Source organism: Cupressus sempervirens, chromosome 10 (assembly GCF_028749045.1).
Source record: "Cupressus sempervirens isolate cs-2001-9-10 chromosome 10, ASM2874904v1, whole genome shotgun sequence".
NCBI lineage: Eukaryota > Viridiplantae > Streptophyta > Pinopsida > Cupressales > Cupressaceae > Cupressus > Cupressus sempervirens.
The window spans coordinates 429491927-429511436 of NC_143127.1; the positions used below are offsets into that span (position 1 = coordinate 429491927).

The 19510-nt window shown below is 33.0% G+C and overlaps 1 protein-coding gene across 1 annotated transcript in view; it reads left to right on the plus strand.

Annotated features, from left to right (window-relative positions):
* Positions 1 to 19163, plus strand: part of LOC149534550 (uncharacterized) — a 70813-nt gene extending 51650 nt beyond the window's left edge. Inside the window, exon 7 of the mRNA XM_089806034.1 lies at positions 18913 to 19163. Within this exon, the coding sequence (XP_089662160.1) occupies positions 18913 to 19163 (251 nt within the window). The remainder of the gene's footprint in view (positions 1 to 18912) is intronic.
* Positions 19164 to 19510: the final 347 nt, after the last annotated feature.

Sequence of the window (19510 nt, forward strand, 5' to 3'; positions counted from 1 at the left end):
TGTCAATGCTTCTAATAGTGAGGCTTGGCCTCAAATGCATACTATGTGTACTTTTTCAAGATTTTTTTGTTGCATATGTATGCTTACTAACTCATATCTAAAACTCTAATCCATAATTCTATTTTGTAACTGTAGGCCATTGTAGTACGTGATCATCATGGTAGCATATCTCTTGACACATCTATGACACTATCTAGTACTCAAGTATGATATATATGTTTTTATTTCAATAAATTGTAGTGTAAATTATGTACTTTTTAATTCATGTATACATAATTTTGACTCCAGGTTTATGTATCCATGATTTTAGGATGATGTTACCATGAGTGTTGGTTGGACTATAGGACTAAGCTAGATGGAGATATAAACATCATCCTTTGAGGTCAGTATTGTTATTTATACATAGTTCATTATGATCTTTATCAAAAAAATTAAAATTATGTATTCTATTATAGGACCTCACCATTGCCACATTTGGTAACAATAACAGTGCACCTCCTCCTATTACAGAGGGACACCTATCTCATATGGTATTATTTTAAATAAGTACTAAATATTTTATTTTATTTGCAAGCTAGATTTTGAAACCCATTTCAATTAAACATGTACCTATTGTCTTCTTAGGATGCCACAAAGGATGTGACACACAATTCCCCACATGATGAGACACATCATGTTATATAGGATGATCCATCTAAATCCTCTTCACATAGCATAAAGAGGAGTGGAGTTCAGATAGATTAGGTTTTTTGGCACCTTTACATTGTGTTTTATGACACATTTGTTTTTATGATACACTTTGTATTAGAACAATTTATTTGAAACATAAGAGGAGTAACTGAGAGGGGTGGGGTGAATTAGTTACTAAAAATATAAATCCCAAATCCCTTAAATATCAATACAAATCAAAACTCTGATTAAACTATATTTTTCTATAACTTAGCAAACACACATGCACTCAATTTACATTAGCAAATATTGTAACTCGACAATAACTAAAATAACAATAGTAACTTGGCAAATGAAAATCATAAGATGTTTTATGTGATTAGCCTTAAGATTAACTTAGTTTCATACAAATAAAAGAATAACATGAACACAAGCGACACCAAGATTTAATGTAGAAACCCAATTTGGGAAAAACACCAATGGCAACTAGTTTCTAATTTTCACTCTTCTGAAGTGAGCCATGTTAGGAGCTTGTATGTCTAAATGTGAGCACACTTCTATGAGTCATTATATCCAAGATTGCTCAAGAATGAGGTCTCAAATGGCAGCTCATAGCTCTCTATTCATGGAGTGCAAGGGTTTGTAATGGAGGCCCTTAGTTTGACCTAGTTTGTGCCCATACAAGTACACCATAAAATGAGGGATTCAAAGATCCAATATGCAAGAAAATGGAGATGAAAGCTAATCTATATGATAACAATGCAAAATATTGCAAGATCTAATCTACGAATGCAAGATCTAATCTATCAATGCAAGTTCTAATCTATGAAAGCAAGATCAAAGCTAATATGAAAATACAAAGATGGATCATGATGATGGAAGCCATGGATGCATGAGAGAAGAAGACAGAAGTTTTTTTACAAAATGATTTAGTATTCAAACTCCTTCAAAAATTGCTCTCCAAACTTGCAGCATAACAATAGCCGAGAGTGTGTGTATGTAAAATGAGGAGAGGGCTCTCCCTTATAAAGAAGAATAGACGATTAAAATTAAGAGGCAAAAAGATTTAATCAAGGGTGGAGAAAGAATGATTCGTGTGAAATAAAGATCCACCAATGAGAAAATAGGAAAATAATTAAATGGAATCCCACTTAGAAATATGTGCATTTAAGTGCAGAGGAATTTTTATTTTTTATTTATTTTATTTCCTCTTTAAGTGGGGATTCATTTAATTAAAAGGGAGCAATTTCTTTTAATTAAATAGGAAATATTTAATTAAATTAAAAGAGGGGTTTTTCTCTTAATAAATCAAATGTGAATGAATTATTTAATTAAAAGAGAGGTTTTCTTTTAATTAAATGGGGACTTATTTTATTTAATTAAAAGGGAGATTTTATTTTAATTAAATAAGACGTAGGATAAACCGATCAACCTTAGAAATGAAATAATTGAATTTGATCAAGGAAATTGATTTGATTTGATTTAATAAAATATTGCAAACCATTGATTCATAAAATTGATAAATTGATAATTTGAACAATGGGTGCCCATAGTTTGGGTGACCATTTTAGGGTGCATACATCTGGCCCTCTTTGACTAATGTGTGATCGATTTGGGAACACATGTAGTCAAAGAAAGAAATTGAAGTGTGAGGTCAATTCAGGATCACAAAACAACCTAGATGTATGGTCGATTCGAGAACACATCAGGACAAAAAAATACAAATAAATTTTGACTTTAAAAAGTCAAGGATAAAATTGATAAAATTGAATCAAGGATTGAAGTTGATAGGTATTTTCCCCTCATGATCAAAATCGAAATGAGATAGAGGAGAAACAACAAATTGAACAAAAGATAAAGTTCTTAATGTAAGATGAAAGATATAAGGGTCGCAGGGCCAAGGTAGATCATCAGGCATGAAATATTATGCTCCAAAGTTGAATTAGAAGAAAAGAAGTGGGGTGAAAGCGAATGGAACGTAAAAATTTGGAAGATATGGAAAGAAACAGAAAGAAGAAAAGAAAATTTTTCATAAGAAATAGAATGCCCCAAAATCAATCAACTGTTGAAGATAGAAAATTTTGATTGACATCATGAAAGAAGATAAGGAAATGGAGATCAAAATGCAACCACAGTTGAAGAAAAATCTAAAAGAAAGATGAAGGGAAAACCCTCTCAAACTCGTAATGTAGCCTAAAAATGCAAACTAACATGAAGCCTACCAATGCAAGCTACATGAAAATGAAAAGGTGTACTTGTAATAGAACAACTGTAACATATGATTTTGTGTTCATCTTTCATTAGAGAATGTAAAGGAACTTATTTTCATCTTTGGGCCATTATTAATAGACATCAAAAAATCACACAATCATCACTAGTCACAAGTGCAACTATAAAGATAGGAATGTGATTTATTTCATATTAGAATGTGGAAAGATTCTAACATGTAAGCATCAAAAAGATAAAGGTCAAGATGACTTCAATGTTAGCTTACCCAATTTAATGTAGCAAATAAAACATATGCCTCATGCCCCAAGTCCTCTAGCTGTGTATCCTAGAGAGACTTAGGAACACTTAACAAAAATCAATAATAGTCAGCACACAATGAAAAGATCATGACATAGCTCAAACATTAAGTGTTTATGTTTAAAAATTTAAGTGTGTTAACTGATATCAAGTTCAAAGGATAAGGATCAAATGCTTGCAAATAGTAAGATTACATGAGGAAACTGGGTAAGACCAAAGTAATAAGTGTTGAAAAACACTCAATATCGGGGTTGTATTGAAAAATATAATTGAGGTGGTGTTTAAAAACACCATTTGTGAGGTGTCCTAAAGACTAATGCATCCAAGAGACTGAAGCTAACATAGTTATGCCCCCAAAAAAGAGACTAATTCCAAACCAAGACGACAAGGAAAATGTATGATGGAGAAAGGCTAAGTGTCGAGGATGTGTGCTAAGAAACAGGAGTGCAAAGGCCTCAAGTAGTGTGAGTTTCCAGGTTTTCACCACTTAGATTTTTTAAATTTTTTTTACTTTTATTTTCTTAAGACTTTTTTTTCCAAGTTTTCACCAAGGCACTTTTTCTCTATTTTTTGAATTTTTGAATTTTTGAATTTTTTTTGTATTTTTGGAATATATAATTCTTTTTGGAGATACATCAAAGTGCCTATTGCTAGGTTTTCACTAAGATGATCATCTTTTTCAGGACATTTTCCAATTTTTAGAATTTTCACTATATAACATTTTTTTTTATTTTTGAAATACATCATTTTTTTTGTATTTTTTTAGGATCAATAAACATGTACAAAGATGCCCCTAGAAAAAATGAGCATCACTTCAAACCAAGAGCACATCATTTAGTCCCAATTTCTAGCAAGGTAGAGGACATGATGGAGCAACAAGCTCGTGGATATGATGAATAAGCAAGGAGTGTATGAAGCAAGTGAAAGAGATCTTCAAATACTAACTCCTCAAAAGTACCCAAGCTATGGAAAGATAACCATATAAAGCATGTGTTGGATAAGAAAAGAAAGGCCAACATAGGATAATTCACGAAAGCATAATGTAAAAGTGGGAAAGATGCAATCCAAAGGAGTAGGCATGTCAAGAGGCTTCATAGCATCATATTTTACTCTTTTTTTAGTAGATCAAGACCAAAGGGCTAAATGGGAAAAGGATAGTGAAAGACTAGAATGAATGGAGAAAAATAGATATGAAGGGAAAACATGAAAGGAATAAAAACAAGATCATCATAAGATAGCTCACAAGATAGCCAAATGTTTGTGTATAGGTCAACATTGTCAAGATCAAAGAGAGAAGATAGAATGAAAGAAGAAAGATGTAGAAGAACTGCACACGATGCCTGATTGTCAAGTTTTCATCATGGTACTTATCCAAGGTTCCATAAGGTACCAATTTTCACCATAGGATGAATTTATTTCTCTTTACTTTTGCTACCAAGGTGCCTGATTAGCAGGTTTTAACCAAGGTGCATTTTTTTTACTTTCTTTTTAATTTTTTTTTTCTTTTTAAATTTTTAGAAAGAGTTCAAGTTATTTTAATTTAAATAGTGCTCCTATAGGAAACATGATTCATGATAAGCCAACACTATAGAAAGGTATGCTCAAATATACTAATAGACTGATGGAAAGGAGATGGTAGATAATGTATATGGAGGACAAGGTTTTATGCTTTGGAAAGATAGAAGGAATATGGATAGTAGGTAAGTATAGGCTTGAAAATATTGCATAAGGGTAGGTGAGAAAGTAAGCAAGATCAACATTGACACATAACTTGAAGAGCTACAAAATGATGAAGTAATCATGGAGGAAATAGTTTAAGGTTTAGATGTATGAGGAAGTAAGAGAATTTTGGAAGGAGATGGAGTGGAAGTCTTTGGAAGCTTCTTAGGAATATTTTTGGAAGAAGATGGAGTAGAAGCCTTTGGAAGCTTGAATGCCAACTTTGAAGTATTTTCAATATTCAAGTCTTTCAAAAGAGACTTAGAAATCCATATAGCTTTAGATTTTTCTTTTCCTTTGGATGATTTAGAATGCATTTCTTGAATCATAGGTTTAGGAACCCATATTTTCTTTGATTTAGCTATATGGGTAGTATACTTTTGTGGTCTCTTGAATAATTGTTCTTTCTTTTCATTCACATGTTGATTAGATGGGACATAGTGATATTCATTTTTAAATGGATTCTTATGTTTGTTTTTAAATTTATCATCCAAATTGCTTCCAAAAGACTTGGGATTTGTGGATGAATAAGGATTATATGATTGGTTCATATGGATAGATGAATAACAGTTCATCAAGGATGAGTGTCTTTGTTGATCTTGAGGTATGATAGGAGAGATAGGAGATGAGATAGGAGTGAAAGGAGGACATGGAGGAACATAAAGTACCAATATAGATGGAAGGTTTGAAGGCTTTATCTTTGATGGATAAGGACCAAGGATAGATTTAGGAGAGGTGAAGGGATAGTGAATAGGGATATTAGCATCTTTAGAGTGGGAAATGTGACCAAGGCCATCAATAGACTCATGAGTATCTTTAATAGGAGTATTTGAAGCTTGGGCATAGTTTTGAAGTGAATATGGAGAAGTAGAACAAGAAGATGGAAGACTTTGATCTTGACAAGTTTCTTTGGATAAAATAGGCATAGAACTTTGTCCACGATTTTCAGTATGCTCAAGGGAAATAGTAGAAGTAGTTTATTCATCATACTTACAAGGTGGATAAGACATAGGATATGGAGGGGTGACATCTTGATCTTTCTTGACATTTTTATTTTTATCTTTTTGAGAATCCTCTTGACATGGATCCACTTCTAAGGACAAGTGAGTATATGAGGTTTGCATGATAGGATCTTGAAGGGGTAATGAAGGACTAGCTGAAGTGAGCATAGTAGACATAGCGTCGCATGAAGGTTGAGATTATTTGGTCTTAGAAGCATGAAAAGGGTTTTCAGCCAAGTGTAGATTTGCTTGAGTTTCTTTAAGAAGTAGCCCTTGAGGATAACTATAGGGAACTACATGAAAAGCATTAGGACCTTTGTTTGATGGGATAATGTTGGTTAGCTTTGAAGTTTTGGGAGATGAATAAGTATTGGAAGAAATGGAGATATCAAGGAAACCATCACTAGACATAGGTTCATCAACATTATCTTGCTCAAGAGAAGCATCTTCATTACATAGGTCCTTAGGAATTTCAACATCAATGATTTTGTCATCAATAAGATCTTGAATTATACATTTAAATGCAGTATAATCTTTAGTTTTATGACATTTGCATGTATGCTAGCCACAATAATGATCATCTCTCCACCAATAAGGGTTTACCTTAGGTTCATAAGGTGTAGAAAATTTGTATGATAATGTAATGATCTTTTTTTACAACTAAGGTCTCAAGCACCATGTCATATGAAAATCCCAAAGGAGTAAAAGTTCTCTCAAAAGTATGTCTAAGACCATTTTTGTCATTTTCATCTTCATCAAAGATAGGCTCATCATGAAACATTCACATATTCTCAAAGGAGTTATTATTCACTTTCTCTCTCAAGAGGTCTTTGGATCTATAAGATGAAGATAATTGATGTCTTGCAGTAGAAGATGTAGACCTTGAAAAGGATAAACTAGCAGGTCTAGATATTTTTTAATGGTAGAGGAAAACTCACAATCATCTAGACTTGATTGAGGTTTGGTAGCATACGGTTTGAAGCCCATAGTGGTTTTAAAAGCATATAAAAGGAAAGAATCCTTAAGGCTCAATTTAATGGATGTGTCCCCTTTTGTTCAAAGTGGGGAAGGTTCTAAGTATTCAAGCACATCAAACATACCAACAACCTATTTAGGTTTCTATAAGGATGCACAAGCTCAACTAGGGAATGTCCTCGACATACACAAGGTATGTGAGGCCCAAATCCATAGATGAAAGAGAATACTACCAAACAGCTGGGAGGAAATGGTAACCAAATCTCCACATTCACTTCCCAAAGGTATAAAGTTCTTTGGGGCTTAGCCATGATTGATAGTATTTCTACTTTCAATAGACTTGTCTTTAGATTCAAGTCACGCTATTTATACTCTGCCAGAATATGGGAGTTGAGGTCATCCCCTAGAGTGATCACTTCTCTAGGTAGACCCTCTAAAAATAATAAAAATCAAGATCCCTTATTTAGGTTCCCCTCAAACTCCTTAAGAAGGATGCAAGAAGAAAACATCAATAAAAAAATCTTAGGGATTAAAAGACAAAAGGGGTTTCTTATTTTAAGCTCAAATCCAAATGTGAATGATTCATTTCAAGCCCTTTTTTTCACTGTTGGGAAGACACACCAAACAATTTAATAAAGAAAGAAAATTATTACACAATGAAAAACAACACAATGATCACTTTTTATAATTAAAATGAGAAGGTTTGGAATGTGTGCACCTTGATTTCACACTTTCAATTTTTTTCTATTTTTTACTCTTTAGACCTCCAAATTACCTTCACAAACTTCAATCAATTGGATGAAATCATGAAAAATAGAAAAATTTATATGAAAATATATTAAAATATTTGACTCTATGAAAAATGACAACTCATATCATGCATTGAACTTTGTGCAAATAAAGTGCAATTTAATCATGATTTTTTACCTAGTCAACAAGATTGGACCTATATGTTATGAATTTGGACCCAAAACCCTAAATGAAAAAAAGAGAACCCTATCAAAAATTAGAGAGCTTTCCAAAAATCTCATAATTTCAAAAATATCATTTCATTTGTGCCCTAGGGAGTCATTTTTTAAAAATAGACCATTTTTTGAAAATTGAATTATTGAACCTTAATATGATCTCTAAAATCAAAACACAAAGAACTAACCCTATTTAGAATTTAGATACCTTTCCAAAAATGAAATTTTTTCTTAAAAATGTGCTAATTTTTTCCCTAAAATAGTTTTTCATAAAAAATAAAGAAAAAATTATAAAAAATCAAAAATACCTTGGAAAAATCTAAAAATTAGATCGAAGCTTTTCTGATGTGTCGTCAATTTGCAAAAATAAATTCAGACCAAACTAAATCCTAAATCCCTTAAATATCAATACAAATCAAAACTCTGATTAAACTGCATTCTATTGTAACTCAGCAAATACTAGAACTTGACAATAACTAAAATAACAATAGTAACTTAGCAAATGAAAATCATAAGATGTTTTCTATGATTAGCCTTAAGATTAACTTAGTTTCATACAAATAAAAGAAATTACATGAACACAAGTGACACCAAGATTTAATGTGGAAACTCAATTTGGGAAAAATCACGAATTGCAACTAGTTTCTAATTTTCACTCTTCTGAAGTGAGCCCTGTTAGGAGCCTGTATGCTTAAAAAGTGAGCACACTTCTATGAGTCATTATATCCAAGATTGCTCAAGAACGAGGTCTCAAATGATGGCTCATAGCTCTCTATTCATGGAGTGCAAGGGTTTGTAATGGAGGCCCTTAGTTTGACCTAGTTTGTGCTCATGCAAGTACACTATTAAATGAGAGATTCAAAGATCCAATATTCATGCAAATGGAGATGAAAGCTAATCTATATGATAGCAATGCAAGACCTAATCTATCAACGCAAGATCTAATCTATGAAAGCAAGATTCAAGCTAATAGAAAAATGCAAAGATGGATCATGATGATGGAAGCCATGGATGCATGAGAGAAGAAAACAAGAAGATAGAAGTTCTTCACAAAAAGCTTTAGTATTCAAAATCCTTCTTCAAAAATTGCTCTTCAAACCTAAAACATGACAATAGCCTAGAGTGTGTGTATGTAAAATGAGGAGAGGGCTCTACCTTATAAAGAAGAATAGACTATTAAGATTAAGAGGCAAAAAGACTTAATCAAGGGTGGAGAAAGAATGATTTGTCTAAAATAAAGATCCACCAATGAGAAAATAGGACAAGAATAAATTGGAATCCCACTTAGAAATATATGCATTTAAGTGTAGAGGAATTTTTAATTATAATTTATTTTATTTCCTCTTTAAGTTAAGATTTATTTAATTGAAAGGGAGGAAGTTCTTTTAATTAAATAAGAAATATTTAATTAAATTAAAATAGGGGTTTTTCTCTTTATAAATCAAATGTGGATGAAATATTTAATTAAAAGAGAGGTTTTCTTTTAATTAAATGGGGACTCATTTTATTTAATTAAAATGGAGATTTTCTTTTAATTAAATAAGACTTAGTATAAAATGATCAACCTTAGAAATGAAATAATCAAATTTGATCAAGGAAATTGATTTGAATTGATTTAATAAAATATTGCAAACCATTGATTAAGGAAATTGATAAATTGATAATTTAAAAAATGTGGGCCCATAGTTTGGGTGACCATTTTAGGGTGCATATAGAGCCAACCCTGTTAAAGGTTACAAAACACATTGTTAGGCATGATCCTATTAGAGGATTTAATCACCCTATTATAAGTGGCCTTGTTAGAGGTCTTTAGACACTTCAAATAGAAATGGCATCTTGTTAAAGGATTTACACATAATTGTTAAGCCAACTTAGTTAAGAGATTTAGATCACTACTACAATAGTTAGAAAGTAACAATGAGATGACCTGATTTCTGATGAAACTAAATTGTTTATTATAGATCTCAATTCTAGCTTGTATACTTCATCCTTCCTGATTGAATGTATCTTTACAACTCAACAAGGATATTTTTCTTATCCTTGTAATTCACTTCTAAGAATCATCAAATCTTATATTCCCTTATATACATTCAATCCTCAACTTGACCTTATATTTATATCTTAGCTATTGTTAAGTTGGCTTAAATACAACTTAGAATACCTAATATCATCTTCTTAGTCGGCTAGAACCAATAACTAAATTAATTGAACTCAATATGCCAAAATAAGAAAATCTTTCGTTAGTTGGCCATGCTCGATAGACACTGACTCAGAAGTGATTTTCCTGTGTTAAGCAAGTGAACTCTATTAACACTACATATTCACAAATTTCCTTTGGTAATCAAGTGGGATGACTTAACACTAGTTCCATCCAACATTTTTTTCATTAATAGAGTGGGCTCGATTAACACTCAACTTCTGCAAATTTTCCTTGGACGACCAAGTGAACTCGATAGACACTATCTTCTAAACTAGGAAAACTTTGGAATGCTTGAAAGACATAGGAAACTATCTACATCTCTCAAGTAAACTCAGTATACACTGACTGACAATGATATGATATTTTGTGTAACATCAAAGATAATACACAATTAATCAATTATTTTCTACAATCTTCCTCTTTGGCATTGATGGCAAAACAACATGTCATAATACAATGGAAATTTTAGAGAAAAAATAAAGTAAGGAACATATCCTTAGTTTCATTCTAATTCTCATCCATGAGAACTACCTCTATTAGTGTGAACTCCCTTTGCTTTTAGTTTCTCCCTCTGTTAACAAAACACTATGTTTAACATCTTCTTCTAATAGAAAACTTTCCTTATTTGATATATGACCAAGTTCTTCCTTTGACATCTCTGAAAAATTTATGTAAGATATGACAACAAACTTCTCCCTTCTTGACATCTCATGCCAAAGACAATATTTAGTGAATATCAATGTACCTCATGTACTAATTCATGTACTTACCTCTTAGATACAAAAATGCATCCTTAGGTAATGTCTTAGTGACTATTTCTGCAATTTCCTCTTTAGTATTCACAAGAGTCCAAGTTTTGTTCTTTTTTATTTGTTCTATTTCTTCGTTCATTGCCTTAATCCAAATTTCATTTTCTAGAGCATCCTTAATACTTCTAGGTTTAAAATCAATAAGTAAACATGTACCTTTTAATTTGCTTCTTGTTATAGTACCTCTTGATTTATCTCCAATAATTTGATCAGGTGCATCATGCCTTCTGACGTACTTGGCCAATACAGGTTCTTTGCCAGGCTCGAGTCATTCAGACTTGATAGGCATTGACTTGGTAGCTTCAAAATATGACTTGGTTTGTACTTCTTGCAGCTTAGTAATTGTAGAAGACTTGGGAGGTGAAGTCTCCTTATTGTTAGCTATGCCTAGAAATATATCAAGTTCAAAGTAAACAATTTTTTTGTAATCTTCTGGTTCCTTTTTGCTTTCTTCTTCAGGCTTTTCTGCAAACACATCAATTCTCACATGTGCACTTTCTATGACTTTATGAGTAGAAAAATTCAAACATTTATATGCCTTACTTCTATAGGAATATCTTAAGAATATACATTCATCACCTTTCACATCAATTTTTCCTTTTGTAGACTCTTTCAAGATATAACATTTACTACCAAATACTTTTAGGTAACTTACATTGGGTTTGTAGCCATACCATAATTTATAGGGAGTTTTATTTGAGTCCTTCATCAAATGTACTCAGTTCAAAGTATGAACTACAGTGCTGATGGCTTCCTTCCAGTATTTGATAGCAACATTCTTTTCAATCATTAGAGTTCTTGCACAATCCATGATGGATCTATTTCTTCTTTCAGCTATTCCATTCTACTCAGGAGTGACAGGGGCTGATACTTGCCTTTTGATTCCTCTTTCAATGAGGAAATTATTGAATTTATTAGAGATGAATTCACCACCTCTATTTGATCTTAACCATTTTAATCTTTTTCCTGTTTCTTTTTCTAGTTTTGCTAGATACCATTTGAATTTTTCAAATGCTTTCAAGTTTTCTCTAAGATACATAACAGTCATCATTCTAGAGTAGTCATAAAAAAAAGAATAAAGAATTTTTCTCCACTATAACTTTCTACTCCAATAGGTTGACATAAGTCAATATGCACAATTTCCAAGACATCTTCAGATTGGTACCTTTTGCTCTTAAAACTAGTCTTTCCCATTTTGTCGATCTGACAATTTTTGCATAAACCAACATCTGGTTTCTTCAAACCAAGTATACCTCTTACTTTTCTAAATTGTTTTATCTTGACCATATTATCAAAGTTTACATGACATTTTATTCTATGCCATAACCACCTTTCTTCCATTTGAGCAATAAAACATGAGCAATCACCAAGATCAAGATAAAAAAGGTGACCTCTTGTTTGTTTGCCTGATCCAATCAGATTTCCTTTGTCATCCAATAGTCTTGCCTTGCTATGCATGAATTCTACCTTGAATCTAATGTTGATTAGCTATGCCACACTTAGTAGGTTATGTTTCAGTCCTTCAATCCAATAGGCATTGTCACATACAAGTTCATTGGTTAATGAGATGTGACCTTTCCCTTTTATGCAACAAGATTCATTGTTTCCAAACCTTACACTACCTCCATCATAGTGTTCAAAATGCACAAATTTTGTTTTGTCTCCAGTCATATGATGTGAACATCCACTATCTATGATCCATGTATCATTTTTATTAGCATGAGAAATAAGTGTCATCTTTTCTTCTTCTTCATTAGATTCATCTTTTACAGCAATGTACACTATTTCTGTTGGATACAATTGTTCAGTTGTGTGTTGTCTTTGATATTACAAAAATGTCATATCAGTTATCAAATAGAGTCTACTGAGCTTAGTTGGTTAGCAAAGCAAAAGACAAAGTCTACCAAGTTCAGATGGTAAGCAAAGTGAATTATAGAGTTTACTGAGCATTTTTGGAAGTTACACTATGAAGGCAATTTCTACCAAGCTCACTCGAGCATCGAAGGCTTTTGTGGTAGAAATCATATTCTACTGAGCTTGCAAGGTCAACGAAGGAAAGTTAGTGTTTACCAAGTTCACTTAGTCTCTAAAGGATTTTGTAGAGTTTGTAGTGTTTACCGAGCTTCACTTGGTTAACACTGGAAATCATTTCTAGAGCAATGTTTATCGAGCAGGGTTGGCCAATGAAGGATTCCATTGTTTTGAAAAATAAAAGTTTAATTGTTTCATGTAATGATTATAGTCGACTAATATAATGATTATTGGTAAATGTAACTTGTAAATGAGCTAACTTGACAATTTGTAATGTATAAATAAAAGGTCAAGTTGTGAATTCTAAAGTATGAATGGATGTATGAATGAGCGAGTATGAAAATGATTTGATTGTGTGAAGAGTAAGTGTGAGTGAATTTTGAAGAAGGATTAGTTATCCTTGAGGAGTAGAAAAATTGTATTTGATTAGAGAGGATCTAGTGAAGTAGAACAGAGATCTATATCAGCAAAGTTCAATTGCATCTCATTTAGGTCACTTATTGTTACTTTCTCACCATTGTAGCAGTAATTCCTAAATCTCTTAATAGAGTTGGTTTAATGTCCATTTTGTAAACCCTCTAACAAGGTGGATAGTTCTATTGAATTGTTTTAAAAGTCCTCTAGCAAGGCCACTCCTAGCAGGGTGATTAAATCCTCTAACAATGTCACACCTAATAGTGTATTTTGTAACCTTTAATAGGGTTTTCTCCTAATAGGGCTCACTTCAGAAGAGTGAAAATTGGTAGCTAGTTTCTTGGTGGTTTTTCTCATATTAGGTTTCCACGTTAAATTTGGTGTCTCTTGTGTTCATGTTATTTCTTTTATGCATGCATGTTAAATATTTGTGAATGCTTAATAAGTTAACTTACATCTACCGAGTTACAACATTTTTTATGTGGCTACCGAGGGACAACAGTAACTATGTTTTAAGACATCTAAGGGATCTGTGGATTTGTTTTTGTGGTAACTGATTCACACCCCCCCTCCTCCCAAGTTAATCCATTTTATATTTCCAACAATTGGTATCAGAGCTTTTGGTGCTTGCAAGAAGGATTTCAAGGATCTAAGCTAAAGATTAGGATGTCTTACAAGAAGGAAATTCTAAGGCTTAACAGGAATAACTTTTCAGCATGGCAAGGTCTCATGAGACTCCATCTAGCTTCCATATGAGATACAAGATTAAAATATCTTGATCAAGCATATGTAACTCCTTCTAGCACATTATTTGCTAATGAAATTGCTGAGAAGGAGACTTATAACACTATGATGATAGACATTGCATCTATCCTAAGCTATGAAGAATTTGATGATGTCAAGGACTACAAAACTGCCTTTGAAATATGGAACAAGCTAAAAGATATCTATGGAGGTGATGATAATGTGAGAAGAACCAAAGCAGAAAGTCTAAGAGGACAATTTGATCAAATGAGGATGAGAGAGGATGAAAACATTGCCAAATATGTTAAAAGAGTCAAAGTAGTTGTCAATGTAATCAAGGCTTCTAGAGAAGACATTGAGGAGGAAACAATTGTAAGTAAAGTTCTTAGAACATTACTTCCCATTTATGCAATTAGAGTTTTTACAATTGAAGAAAGAAGATGTGAAGCAAATCATAAGATAAATTTAGAGGCCATAGTAGGAATATTGACTGCATTTGAGCTAGATAACTATGACAACTATGTTCTAGCTTCCAAGAACATTGAATCAGCATTTGAAGCCAAGCTATCACTCAAAGAGAAAGGAAAAAAGATAAAGGAATCTCAGTCAGAAAGTGAAGAAGAATTAGAATAGAGTTCTGATAGTGATCTTGAGGTGGTTGAAGCTCTACTAGCAAGGAAATATTCTAGAGGTAGAGGAAAATACAAAGGTAAGGTTCCTCTAATCTATTTTTCATGTGAATAAATTGGACATATTGCTGCTAGGTGCCCAAATAAGTAGAACAAGGATGAGAAGAAAGGTCACAAGTGCATTGGCAAGAAAGACTTCAAATCATTCAAGGACAAGGGTAAGAAAATATGTTTCATGGCTAAGGATTCTAATGAAAAAGAAGATGAAATTATTTACATTGCTGTGAAAGATGAATCTGATAATGATGAGGAAGATAAAATGGCACTTATCTCTCATGTGAGCAAAAATGATACATGAATTATAGATAGTGGTTTCTCTCATCATATGACTGGTGATAAAATGAAGTTTAAACTATTTGAAGACTATAATGGTGGTAGTGTGAGGTTTGGTAATAATGAACTTTGTTGCACAAAAGGAAGAGGAAGAATCTCACTAACCAAAGAGCTTGTATGTGATAATGCCTATTGCATTGAAGGTCTAAAAAATAATCTATTGAATGTGGCACAGCTACTCAATAATGGATTCAAAGTGAAATTTATGCATGAGAAAGCAAGACTGTTGGATGACAGAGGAAAGCTAATTGGATTAGGCATACAAACAAAAGGTAACTTGTTTTATCTTGAACTTGGTGAATTTTCATGCTTTATTGCTCAAGTTGAAGAAAGTTGGTTATGGCACAAAAGGTTATGTCATGTGAATGTTGATAATTTGGTGAAGATAAGCAAATTCAAGAAAGTAAGAGGCATTCCTAGTATAAAGAAACCTGATGTTGGTCTATGCAAGAATTGTCAGATTGGTAAGATGGGAAAAACTAGCTTTAAAAGTAAGAACTATCAGTCTGAAGAAGTTTTGGAAATTGTGCATACCGATTTGTGTGGACTTATTAGAATTGAAAGCTATACTAGAGAAAAGATCTTCATTCTTTTTGTTGATGATTACTCTAGAATGATGATTGTCATATATTTGAGAGAGAAATTAGAAACATTTGAGAAGTTCAAATGGTATTTGGCCAAAGTAGAGAAAGAAACAAGGAAAAGACTGAAATGCTTGAGGTCAAACAGAGGTGGTAAATTCATCTCCCATGAGTTCAATAACTTTTGCATTGAAAGAGGAATCAAAAGATAGGTATCAACACCTAGAACCCTAGAGAAAAATGGAATAGCTAAAAGGAGGAATAGATCTATCATCAACTGTGCAAGAACTTTAATGATTGAAAAGAACATTACTATCAAATACTAGAAGGAAGCTATTAGCACTACAGTTCATAACTTGAACCAAGTACAGCTGAAGAAGGACTCATTCAAAACCCCCTATGAGTTATGGTATGGCTATAAACCCAATGTAAGTTAGCTAAAAGTATTTGGAAGCAAATGTTAAATTTTGAAAGAATCCAGAAAAGGTAAATTTGATGTGAAAGGTGATGAAGGAATATTTTTGGGATATTCTTGCAAGAGTAAAGCATATAGATGTTTGAATTTGTCTACTCATAAAGTCATAAAAAGTGCACATGTGAAAGTGGATGAGTTTGCAGAAAGGAATGAAGAAGAAAGCAAAAAGGAACCAAAAGATTACAAGAGATTTGTTTTCATTGAACCTGATACAGTGCCAGATACATCTGTCAATCATGAATCTTCTACTCCTAAGTCTTCAGTAACCAAATTATAGGAAGTTCAAATGGAGCTACAGGAACTTGAGTCACATTCAAGTGCTACCAAGCTAATGCCTACCAAGTCTAAAGGACCCGAGCAGTAGGCAGAATGGCCAGGACCTAAAGTTGAAATGCAAGAGAATGACAATGCAATTCGTTCAAAAGGCAAGGAACCTATTTTAGTCAAGTATGTTAGGAGACATCATGCACTAGATCATATTATTGGAGACAAATTTGAAGGTGTTATGACAAGAAGTAAGCTAAAAGGTACTTGTTTACTTGCTAATTTTGAACTTAGAAGTGTCAAAGATACTTTAGCAAGTGAAATTTGGATTGAGGCTATGAATGAAGAGATAGAGCAAATAGAGAAAAATAAAACATGCACTCTTGTACCCAAGCCTAAAAATAAAAATGTGATTGGAACTAAGTGGGTATTTAGAAATAAGTTGAATGAAGATGATAAGGAGTCAAGGAACAAAGCTAGATTGGTATGTAAAAGATACTCTCAAGAACAAAGAATAGACTATGGAGAGACCTTTTCTCTTATTGTAAGATTAGAAAGTGTCAGGAACCTACTTGCATATGTTGCATACAAAGGATTTAAGGTATATTAGATGGATGTCAAATAAACATTTCTCAATGGTATACTAGATGAAGAAGTCTACATTGAGCAGCCTAAAGGTTTTGTTCATCCAGACAAGAAGGACATGATTTGAAAATTACACAAAGCATTGTATGGTCTAAAACAAGCCCCTAGAGCATTCTATGAAGGATTGCATAACTATCTTATTCAGATTGGTTTTCAGAGAACTAATAATAATAGTAGCTTGTATATCAATGAAGGACCAGATAACAAGATTGTTTTGGCAAAAATATTTGTAGATGACACTTTGTTTACAGGAAATGATGATCTTTGCAAAGAGTTTTCAGAGTAAATGAATAAAGAATTTGAGATGTCAATGTTTGGTCAGATCAAATTCTTTGTTGCTCTTCAAATTCAGCAGAGTTAAAATGGAATCTACATCACTCAGTCAAAATACATCAAGGAGATACTAAATTTTTTTGGTATGAAGGATTGCAAACCAGTTGGGACTCCTATGTGCACTGGTCTAAAGCTTACCAAGGATGATGAATCAAAAGAGGTAGATCAAACATTATATAAATCAATGATTGGAAAATTGTAGTATGTAGTTCTAATAAGGCCAAATATTGCTCTTACAGTTGGTACTATGGCAAGATTTATAGTAAAACCAAGAGAAAATCACATGATGACAATCAAAAGAATCATGAGATACTTGAAAATAATTGAAGATTATGGATTATGGTAAAAATTTGGAGGTAATCTGGATTTGAAAGTGTTTACTAATGCAGATTGGGCAGGAAACATTGATGATAGAAAGAGTACAAGTGGAGGAGATTTCTTTCTTGGAAAGAGGTTGATTTCTTGGACAAGTAAAAAGAAAAATTGTACATCCCAATCTACAGCTGAAGTAGAGTATGTTGTAGCAGCAGTAAACTATTCTTATATTGTTTGGTTCAAACAATTATTGGAAGGCATGAAGGTGGAAATCAAAGAACCTACTGTGATTTTTTGTGATAATACAAGTGCAATCAACATATCTAAGAATCTAGTGATGCATTCAAAAACCAAGCACATTGCAATAAAGTATCACTTTGTTAGAGAATTGGTACAAGATAAGGAGATTAGATTGGAATATGTTCATACAAAGGAACAAATTGCAGACATATTCACCAAACCATTACCTAAAGATGCATTCTTATAACTAAGAGGTAAGTTAGGAGTCATTCCCCTATCTAAGGCTCATTAAAATGAAGTTTTAGTGATGCATCAATAGGTATCAAGTTGAAAATCTATCAGTTGGTGTAGTATAGTCATGGGAAAATTGCATATGAATTAGTACTCAAGGTACATTGCTACTCATTTGGTTTGTGTTGTCTTTGACATGTGTTGTCAAAGAGGGAGAGTATATTATCATAACTTTCTAAAATTTGAACTTTTTTGTGGAGATTTTGATGTTTGATAAGAAGCTATGTAATTCCTTCACAAAGGGAGATTACTATATTTGAGAAGTTTGTAGAATAAAATTTAAGAGGGAGAAATGTTCTGTCAAAAAAAGGCTTGTTCTCAATTTTCATTCTGCTATGACATGTTGTGTTGCCATCAATGCCAAAGAGGGAGATTATTGGATACAATTGTTCAATTATGTGTTGTCTTTGATGTTACACAAATGTCATATTAGTTATCAGACAAAGTCTACTGAGCTTAGTTGGTCAGAAAAGAAAAAGACAAAGTCTATTGAGCTCAGATGGTAAGAAAAGTGAATTACAGAGTCTATTGAGCATTTCTATAAGTTACACTATGAAGAAAGTTTCTACCGAGCTCACTCAGGTGTTTTTGATTTGGAAAACAGGTTTTACAGGGATCCTGAATCCCAAAATTTTATAGCATTAAACAACTTAAAGCATAAAAAGTCAGAAAAAACATAAACAACCTCAAAAGGCCAGAATCAAAAAGGCTCGAAGCCAGGGAAACAAAGGCTAGGAAATGAGCCTGGCGAGCAGACTAGTGTCCCTTCTTCTCCATTGCCTGCAGGATTTCTGCAGCATCGCTTTCCTTTTGGATGGCCTCCTCCTCCTATATCGCGGGGGGGAAATGCAACTGATCCCCCTGGCTATCCTGGATTCCAGTCTCTTTCTGAGGATCCTCCCAGCTGGTTTCATTCTTTGTACTCTGCTCCACGTTCCCCATAAGATCAACATTGGTCAGATAGTCCCCCAGATTAACAATGTTTTCATTCAATGTATGGAGGGTGTCCACAATCTGTTTAGTCACAACCTGGTGGACGGAGTCCAACCTTTGGACCTTCTGCTCGAGCCGGGTGATTCTGTCCTCTTGATTGTCATTGGGGTCCTTGCTTCTATCTTTTTCCTGGTTGCCCACTTGGTCTTTATTGCCTCTGGCCTCATGATCCTTGAATTCCCTCCTGTTATTGGTCTGGTTGGACCTATCCTTCAGAGTCTCAATTTCTTGAAAAAGCCACTTGATGGAGTGAAAATTGTCAATCAGGTTGTTCTTAGCATTGTTGAGGAAGTTGAAA